The sequence below is a fragment of the Taurulus bubalis genome (genome assembly GCF_910589615.1).
Source record: "Taurulus bubalis genome assembly, chromosome: 8".
In the NCBI taxonomy this organism is placed as follows: domain Eukaryota; kingdom Metazoa; phylum Chordata; class Actinopteri; order Perciformes; family Cottidae; genus Taurulus; species Taurulus bubalis.
In genome coordinates, this window is record NC_136596.1 from 25,001 (window position 1) to 35,000 (window position 10,000).

General features: G+C 47.5%; 1 protein-coding gene across 1 annotated transcript in view; it reads right to left on the reverse strand.

The window, feature by feature from the left end:
* Positions 1–10,000, reverse strand: part of LOC306740093 (formin-binding protein 1-like) — a gene marked incomplete at both ends in the record, with an annotated part of 26,793 nt that overhangs the window by 5,998 nt on the left and 10,795 nt on the right. The window contains 5 exons of the mRNA XM_079222204.1: positions 4,339–4,484; positions 4,720–4,852; positions 5,161–5,270; positions 5,768–5,959; positions 9,787–9,963. Of these exons, the coding sequence (XP_079078330.1) occupies positions 4,339–4,484; positions 4,720–4,852; positions 5,161–5,270; positions 5,768–5,959; positions 9,787–9,963 (758 nt within the window). The remainder of the gene's footprint in view (positions 1–4,338; positions 4,485–4,719; positions 4,853–5,160; positions 5,271–5,767; positions 5,960–9,786; positions 9,964–10,000) is intronic.

Here is a 10,000-nt window from a genome sequence, read left to right on the forward strand (position 1 = left end):
TCTCACATCCTCCAGTCTATTGCTCCTGACCTTCTTCCCTTTCTCCCCCATTTTATCAACACCTCGCTCTCAACTGGCTGTTTCCCTGACTCTCTGAAGGAGGAAGAGTCAACCCTCTCCTGAAGAAACCCACTCTCAACCCGTCTGAAGTCAACAACTACAGACCTGTCTCTCTCCTTCCCTTTCTTTACAAAACTCTGAAGCAAGCTATCTTTAACCAAGTCTCCTCCTTTCTCCACCAGAACAACCTTCTGGACCCTCACCAGTCTGGATTCAAGGCCTCAACAGAGACCACAACAACCTTCTGGACCCTCACCAGTCTGGATTCAAGGCCTCAACAGAGACCAGAACAACCTTCTGGACCCTCACCAGTCTGGATTCAAGGCCTCAACAGAGACCACAACAACCTTCTGGACCCTCACCAGTCTGGATTCAAGGCCTCAACAGAGACCAGAACAACCTTCTGGACCCTCACCAGTCTGGATTCAAGGCCTCAACAGAGACCAGAACAACCTTCTGGACCCTCACCAGTCTGGATCCAAGGCCTCAACAGAGACCACAACAACCTTCTGGACCCTCACCAGTCTGGATTCAAGGCCTCAACAGAGACCAGAACAACCTTCTGGACCCTCACTAGTCTGGATTCAAGGCAGGCCACTCAACAGAGACCAGAACCACCTTCTGGACCCTCACCAGTCTGGATTCAAGGCCTCAACAGAGACTGCCCTCCTTGCTGTCTCTGGGCAGCTTCACACTCTTAGAGCAGCCTCTCTCTCTCCTCTGTCCTTATCCTTCTGGACCTTTCTGCTGCCTTTGACACAGTGAACCACGAGATCCTCATCTCCTCCCTCCAGGACCTTGGTATCTCAGGCTCTGCACTCTCCCTCTTCTCATCCTACCTCAACGACCACCTACCGGGTAACTTGGAGAGGACCTGTGTCTGAACCTTGTCCTCTCACTACTGGGGTCCCTCAAGGCTCCGTCCTGGGTCCTCTCCTCTTCTCTCTGTACACCAACTCTCTCAGCTCTGTCATTCACTCGCATGTCTTTTCCTACCATAGCTATGCTGATGACACCCAACTGATCCTCTCGTTTCCACAATCAGAAACACAGGTAGCAGCATAAATCTCTGCTGTCTGACTGACATCTCTCAGTGGATGTCCACACACCACATGAACATTAACCCTGACAAGACTGAACTCAATTATCTGATGATATAGTTTCTCTTGATGGCATTGCTCTGGCATCCACCACCACCGTAAAGAATCTCAGAGTTATCTTTGATCGGGAATTTTCCTTTAACTCCCACGTAAAACAAATCTCAAGGAATGCCTTTTTTCACCAACGGAACATCTAAAAAATCTGGCACATCCCGTCTCAAAGCGATGGGGGGTTAAACATTGATGGGGAGAAACATTGATCCACGCATTTGTTACTTCAAGACTGGATTACCATATTACCCCACTAGAGAGCTCATAGTACCATTTTACCCCACTACCCCACTAGAGAGCTCATAGTACCATTTTACCCCACTACCCCACTAGAGAGCTCATAGTACCATATTACCCCACTACCCCACTAGAGAGCTCATAGTACCATATTACTGAAATTACTGAAATATATATACAATAATAATAATAATAAAAATAGCTGGGATGAAAGATATGTACAGCGCAGCGCAGTGAGTATTAATTTAGTAAATTCAATTAAACTTAAACAATAGAAGTGCAAAAATGAAAAGTATGTATGTAAGTATATGAAGTGTGTGAAGTGTAGATAAACATAAACATGTACAGTGATTAATCAATCTACAGAGGATCTGGCAAGAGGTGATTTATTGTAAAGTCTTAATGCCGTAAGCAGGAATGTTTTCCTGTAGCGGTCGTTTTGACAGCGGAGCGTGATGAATTTCTTATAGAAAGTGCTCCGCTTGACCCTGCAGTAGGCGGTGGAGAGGGTGGTCCGGGTTGTCCAATATGGACAGTAGCTTCTTCAGTTTACCCGACTAGAGAGCTGCGCTCACTGACTGCAGAGATACTTGTGGTTCCCAGAGTCTTAAAAAGGAAGATGGTAGCAGAGCTTTCAGTTATCAAGTTCCTCTTCTGTGGAACCAGCTTCCACTTTCAGGCGGTGGGGGGGCAGACACAGTCACCTCATTTAAGAGTAGACTTAAGACTTTCCTCTTTGATAGCGCTTATAGTTAGGGCTGTTTCAGGTTTATAGTTAGGGCTGGCTCAGGTTTACCTGGTCCAGCCCCTAGATATGCTGCTATAGGCCTAGACTGCTGGGGGACATCTGAGGATACACTGAGCTCCTCTCTCCTCTCCTTCTGGATGAATTCATGTCTCTTCAATGCACAAAACTAACTTTTTCTCGGGAGCCTCTGTGCTTCCTCGCCTCAAATTTCCATGGATCGTGGCTGTCTGGAGCCGGTCCTGTCTCCTGTGTCCTACCTCCTGTCTTCTGCCATGGCGTTCCTGCTGATGGAACCGGTCCTGCCTGCTGCCATGGCCCTGCTGATGGAACCGGTCCTGCCTGCTGCTATGGCCCTGCTGATGGAACCGGTCCTGCCAGCTGCCATGGCCCTGCTGATGGAACCGGTCCTGCCAGCTGCCATGGCCCTGCTGATGCCCCTCCTCTCTACCTCCTTCTGCTTCATGGATCGTAGTTATCTGGATCATGGACCATGCATACTACTCATTATTTGAATAATTTCTGTCATATTCATGTAATGTGCTGTAACTCTGTTACGTTGTTCATTCTGGTCACATGACATCTATTGCTTCTGTCACGGCTCGGCCGTGACTCATGTCCTTTTTTGTCTTTTCCTTGTGTCTCTGGTGTCCCCCGTTTGTCTCGTGTGTGTGTGTGTGTGTGTGTGGCTTCCGGCAATCATCTCCACACCTGCACCTCATCTCCGTCTTCAATCAAATCATCAGATCCTCCCTGTTAAAACACCCCGGCTTCCCCCCCTCCAGTTGCCAGATTATTACGCCATTTCCAGTGGTACCTCAAATCTCGGCTTATGTATAATAGAATTAATAGACGTGCTTCACATTGTGTTTTGATTTCTCACTAACCCCTGTTCCCTGTGCCCAGGATTCCCGTACCTGCACTTCAGCTCAGTCGCCTCCGCTCACGCCACCTCACCGCTCTGCCTGCACTCTTCCCTACCATCTCCCCAGTGTTCTGTTCAATAAACCTTTTTCCTTCAAACAATCTTGCCTCCCCGTGTCTGTGCTTGGGTCCAGCCAAACCGAACCCTCACAGCTTCTGTACATCCGGGGACAGGGATCCTCCTCTGTTGCTCTCCTGAAGGGTTCTTCCTTTTTTCCCTGTGAAAGGGTTTTTACTATCTTTATTTGGCGAGTTTTTCCTGATCCTATGTGAGGTCCCAGGACAGGGATGTCTTATGTGTCCGACAACATTACCGCAACAACACGTTGATGTCCGTACATGCTACACAACATCCTGTAGGTACATGCTACACAACATCCTGTAGGTCCATGCTACACAACATCCTGTAGGTCCATGCAACACAACATCCTGTAGGTCCATGCTACACAACATCCTGTAGGTCCATGCTACACAACATCCTGTAGGTCCATGCTACACAACATCCTGTAGGTCCATGCTACACAACATCCTGTAGGTCCATGCTACACAACAGGCACTGATCATCTCACACCTTGTAACTCCCTCCTCCAGGTCTACCTGCTAGTACCATCCGACCTCTGCAGCTCATCAGAATGCAGCAACTCGACTGGTCTTTATAAACTCACACTACTCTGCTCCTCCGCTCCCTTGACTGGTTACCATGGCTGCAGCAGCCGCTTCAAAACATTGGTGCTTGCGTACCGTGCTGCGAACAGATCGGGTCCAGTCTACATCCAGGACATGGTAACACCGTACACCCCGGCTCATTCACTCCGCTCGGCTTCTGCCAATCGGCTGTAGCTCCGTTACTGCGAGCTAAACACTCAACAAAGTCACGACTGTTTGCTGTCCTGCTCCTCAATGATGGAATGAGCTCCCCATTGACATCAGGACAGCAGGAAGTCTCTACATCTTCCACCGTGAATTAAAAACACATCTTTTTCGACTACACCTTGAATAAGGAAGGTAGCACTCTAGTAGCACTTAAATGTCTCTTACTGATAGCACTTTGTAGTTTAACTTTATTGAAGAAATTGTACTTTCTTGATTGTTGTTTGGATAAAAGCGTAAGCTAAATGTAAAGGTAGAGCGACAGACCGGTAGACACAGCCCTACCTCTTCCTGCTGGCTGGGAGATGAGAGACAGACTGGTAGAGAGACAGACAGGTAGACACAGCCTACCTCTCCCTGCTGGCTGGGCTCCGGTGCTCCAGCTGCTTCAGGCTGCTGCTGCCGGGCGTCGTCTCCTCGGAGTTCAACCCACAACCTCCACTCTGTCTTCTGCTGCTGAGGTCAGAGGCTCTGGAGTCGGCCTCAGAGAGCCAGGCCTACAGAGGTATAAGTACACAGAGATACTACTGGGTAGTGTGGTACTGCACACTGTGGGACTGGATTCTGTACTACTGTGGTACCTGGTTCCTCCTCAGCTCCTCCTCCAGCCTCCACAGACTCTGCTTCTCTTCCTCCTTTACTGTGTATAGTACTATGTACATATGTATATATAGCACCATGTGTATATACAGTACTATGTATAGTGCTACATGCAAATAGTATTCATGGTACCTGGTTCCTCCTCAGCTCCTCCTCCAGCCTCTGCAGACTCTGCTTCACTTCCTCCAGTCGAGGCTCCAGACTGCCAGCGTCGCCCATCTGAGGATTTTGTTCATAAACTTCCCTCATTTTCAAAAGTGCGTCTCTGAAACAACAAAATAACACAAATACTTTGTAGTTAATATGAATGAATACAATAATCAATAATAGATCTTTCACAGAGTTAAAGGAAAAGTATTACCAACAAGTATTACCAACAAGTATTTCAAAGAATTACCAACAAGTATTTCCAAAAATTAACACAATAGATGTCATGTGACCAGAAGGACAATAGATGTCATGTGACCAGAATGAAAAACAAGACATCAAGTATGTATATGTGTGTATCTCTGCTCTCTATGTATGTGTGTATGTGTACATATGTTGTACATGTGTGTATTTCTATGTGTGTACCTCTGCTCTCTCTCTCTCTGAATCTCCTGGTTGATGTTGTTGATTCTGGTTTGAAGTTTCTTTCTTCTCTGTTCAGGAGGAAGATGACTGCAGTCTGCAGGACCGGAGCCCTGCAACATGCGCACACAAATATATATATATATATATATATATATATATATATATATATATATATATATATATATATATATATAAATATATAATATTTATATATAATATTCATATATATATATATATATATATATATAATATTCATACACATGTATATATACACACACATATACATATATAAATATAAAAACAAAAAACAACAATAAAAACAACAATATATATATTGTTTCTATATTTATATATTACATTACAATATATTATATGATTATAATCTAATATATTACAATACATTACATATAAATACACATGAAAATAATAATAATATTAACAATAAAAATTATAGTTTCAGACACCTGTTCCAGACATGTGTGATACTGACCAGTTTGAGAGACAGCTGTCCAATCAGAGAGAAGCATGAGAGAAACATGACAAAATTAACAACACAGCTACATTAGCGTGTGTTTATATATGTGCACATATATACATGAGTGTGTACCCCTCTCTTGAGGCTGCGCAGACACTGCTTCCTGGTTCTGGAGCCAGAGGTCATGAGGTCATTCAGCCGCTGTGTGATTGGTTCTCTGGATGCAGGGGGCGGGGACTGGGGACTGCTAGCGACGCCCCCAGGTGAAGGTGAGGTCGGGGGTGGGGGGGGAGGCTGCCGGGGGGAGGAGAGGAGGGTCAACAGCTGGAGAGAGAGAGAAGTGTGTGAGTACATGACTACTGCATGTGTGCAACTGTCAGGTGTGTGTACCTGTCAGGTGTGTGTACCTGTCGTGTGTGTACCTGCTGTGTGTGTGTACTTGTCGTGTGTGTACCTGTCAGGTGTGTGTACCTGTCAGGTGTGTGTGTGTACCTGTTGTTTGTGTGTGTACCTGCCATATATGTGTGTATACCTGTCAGGTGTGTGTACCTGTCAGGTGTGTGTACCTGTCAGGTGTGTGTACCTGTCGTGTGTGTGTGTACCTGTCAGGTGTGTGTACCTGTCATATGTGTGTGTACCTGTCATATGTGTGTGTACCTCGTGTGTGTGCACCTGTCAGGTGTGTGCGTGTGTGTACCTGTCAGGTGTGTTTGTACCTGTGTGTACCTGTGTGTACCTGTCAGGTGTGTGTACCTGTCGTGTGTGTGTGTACCTGTCATATGTGTGTGTACCTGTCAGGTGTGTGTGTGTACCTGCCATATATGTGTGTGTACCTGTCAGGTGTGTGTACCTGTCAGGTGTGTGTACCTGTCGTGTGTGTGTGTGTATATGTCGTGTGTGTGTACCTGTTGTGTGTGTGTACCTGTCGTGTGTGTGTGTGCCTGTCGTGTGTGTGTGTACCTGTTGTGTGTGTACCTGTCAGGTGTGTGTACCTGTCATATGTGTGTGTACCTCGTGTGTGTGCACCTGTCGTGTGTGTGTGCACCTGTCAGGTGTGTGTGTGTGCACCTGTCAGGTGTGTGTGTACCTGTCAGGTGTGTGCGTGTGTGTACCTGTCAGGTGTGTTTGTACCTGTGTGTACCTGTCAGGTGTGTGTACCTGTCGTGTGTGTGTACCTGTCATATGTGTGTGTACCTGTCAGGTGTGTGTGTACCTGCCATATATGTGTGTGTACCTGTCAGGTGTGTGTGCCTGTCGTGTGTGTGTGTGTATATGTCGTGTGTGTGTACCTGTCGGGTGTGTGTACCTGTCAGGTGTGTGTACCTGTCAGGTGTGTGTGTGTGTGTACCTGTTGTTTGTGTGTGTACCTGCCATATATGTGTGTATACCTGTCAGGTGTGTGTACCTGTCGTGTGTGTGTGTGTACATGCCATATGTGTGTGTGTACCTGCCATATATGTGTGTGTACCTGTCAGGTGTGTGTGTACCTGTCGTGTGTGTACATGTTGTGTGTGTGTACCTGTTGTGTGTGTGTACCTGTCGTGTGTGTGTGTACCTGTCATATGTGTGTGTACCTCGTGTGTGTGCACCTGTCGTGTGTGTGTGCACCTGTCAGGTGTGTGTGTGTGTGCACCTGTCAGGTGTGTGCGTGTGTGTACCTGTCAGGTGTGTGCGTGTGTGTACCTGTCAGGTGTGTTTGTACCTGTGTGTACCTGTGTGTACCTGTCAGGTGTGTGTACCTGTCGTGTGTGTGTGTACCTGTCATTTGTGTGTGTACCTGTCAGGTGTGTGTGTGTGTACCTGCCATATATGTGTGTGTACCTGTCAGGTGTGTGTACCTGTCAGGTGTGTGTGTGTACCTGTTGTGTGTGTGTACCTGTCGTGTGTGTGTACCTGTCGTGTGTGTGTACCTGTCATATGTGTGTGTACCTGTCATATGTGTGTGTACCTCGTGTGTGTGCACCTGTCGTGTGTGTGTGCACCTGTCAGGTGTGTGTGTACCTGTCAGGTGTGTGCGTGTGTGTACCTGTCAGGTGTGTTTGTACCTATGTGTACCTGTCAGGTGTGTGTACCTGTCGTGTGTGTGTGTACCTGTCATATGTGTGTGTACCTGTCAGGTGTGTGTGTACCTGCCATATATGTGTGTGTACCTGTCAGGTGTGTGTACCTGTCAGGTGTGTGTGCCTGTCGTGTGTGTGTGTGTGTATATGTCGTGTGTGTGTACCTGTCGTGTGTGTGTACCTGTCGTGTGTGTGTACCTGTCATATGTGTGTGTACCTGTCATATGTGTGCACCTGTCGTGTGTGTGCACCTGTCAGGTGTGTGTGTACCTGTCAGGTGTGTTTGTACCTGTGTGTACCTGTCAGGTGTGTGTACCTGTCGTGTGTGTGTACCTGTCATATGTGTGTGTACCTGTCAGGTGTGTGTGTACCTGCCATATATGTGTGTGTACCTGTCAGGTGTGTGTACCTGTCGTGTGTGTGTACATGTCGCGTGTGTGTACCTGTTGTGTGTGTTTACCTGTCGCGTGTGTGTGTACCTGTCAGGTGTGTGTACCTGTCAGGTGTGTGTACCTGTCATATGTGTGTCTGTACCTCATGTGTGTGTGCACCTGTCGTGTGTGTGCACCTGTCAGGTGTGTGTGTGTGCACCTGTCAGGTGTGTGCGTGTGTGTACCTGTCAGGTGTGTGTGTGTGTGTGTGTGTACCTGCCAGGTGTGTGTGTGTGTGTACCTGCCAGGTGTGTTTGTACCTGTGTGTACCTGTCAGGTGTGTGTGTACCTGTCAGGTGTGTGTGTACCTGCCGTGTGTGTACGTGTGTGCACCTGTCAGGTGTGTGTGTGTACCTGTCATATGTGTGTGTGTGCACCTGTCATGTGTAGGGTTGGGTACCGAGCTCCAACACGTCCGGTACCTACCGGACCGAAAAGCAACGCAGATTTCGGTGCTTCCTTCCGGTGCCTGAGCCGATTTAAATACTTTTTTTTACACTACTCTGTAATGTTGCACGGTATTTAGATACTAAAAAGGTAGCGCGGTACCCGCACGTTAAAAACGATAAGATGTTGATGTATCAATACTATTAAAATAGTGCGGATCAGAGCGCACTCCTCCACTCTCTGTTGTCCGCCTGCATGCAGAGCGGGGCTCGAGGGGGCGGGGCTTCCAGCGCTCACACACCACTCAAAGCGCGCGCACACAGAGATCGCTGCAGACACGAGCTTTTGAACGTCTCCCGGTTGATATTAATGATGACGTGTAGTCCAGTAAAGCAGCAGTTTGTAGAATCCAACAGTTTCTGAGTTCTGTTGCACACGGTCTATTCAGGCCACTATTGTTCAATTTGAAGAAAACAAATTTCGGTTCAGGCACCGTTAAGGCACCGGTATCGTTTAAAAAGTATCGGTTTAGCACCGGTATCGGAAAAACAATACCAATCCCTAGTCATGTGTGTGTGTGTGTGCGTGCACCTGTTGTGTGTGTGCACCTGTCAGGTGTGTGCGTACCTGTCAGGTGTGTGTGTACCTGTCAGGTGTGTGCGAACCTGTCAGGTGTGTGTGTGTACCTGTCGTATGTGTGCATGCACCTGTCATATGTTTGTGAGTACCTGTCATGTGTGTGTGTGTGTACCTGTCATATATGTGTGTATACCTGTCATGTGTGTGTACCTGTCAGGTGTGTGTGTGTACCTGTCATATATGTGTGTGTACCTGTTAGCTGTGTGTGTGTGTACCTGTCATATATGTGTGTGTACCTGTCATGTGTGTGTACCTGTCAGCTGTGTGTGTGTACCTGTCAGGTGTGTGTACCTGCCATATATGTGTGTATACCTGTCATGTGTGTATACCTGTCAGCTGTGCGTGTGTGTACCTGTCAGGTGTGTGTGTGTACCTGTCATATATGTGTGTATAACTGTCATATATGTGTGTATACCTGTCATGTGTGTGTACCTGTCAGGTGTGTGTGTGTGTACCGGTCATGTGTGTGTACCTGTCAGCTGTGTGTGTGTACCTGTCATATATGTGTGTATACCTGTCATGTGTGTGTACCTGTCAGCTGTGTGTGTGTGTACCTGTCAGGTGTATGTGTGTACCTGTCATATATGTGTGTATACCTGCCAGGTGTGTGTGTACCTGTCAGGTGTGTGTGTACCTTGTTTTTCCGGATGAAGGGCCACAGCTTCCTGCTGTGTCTCCGCCCCTCCATCCGGTTGTCCAGGTAACTGGATTCAGAGATGCTCCTCTTCATGGAGGCGCTGTAGTCATCCAACTCTACGTCACCTGGGGGGTCGAAGCCGGATTTGTACACCTCCACCACCTGCTGGGTGTCCTGCGCACGCGCACACACACACACACACACACACACA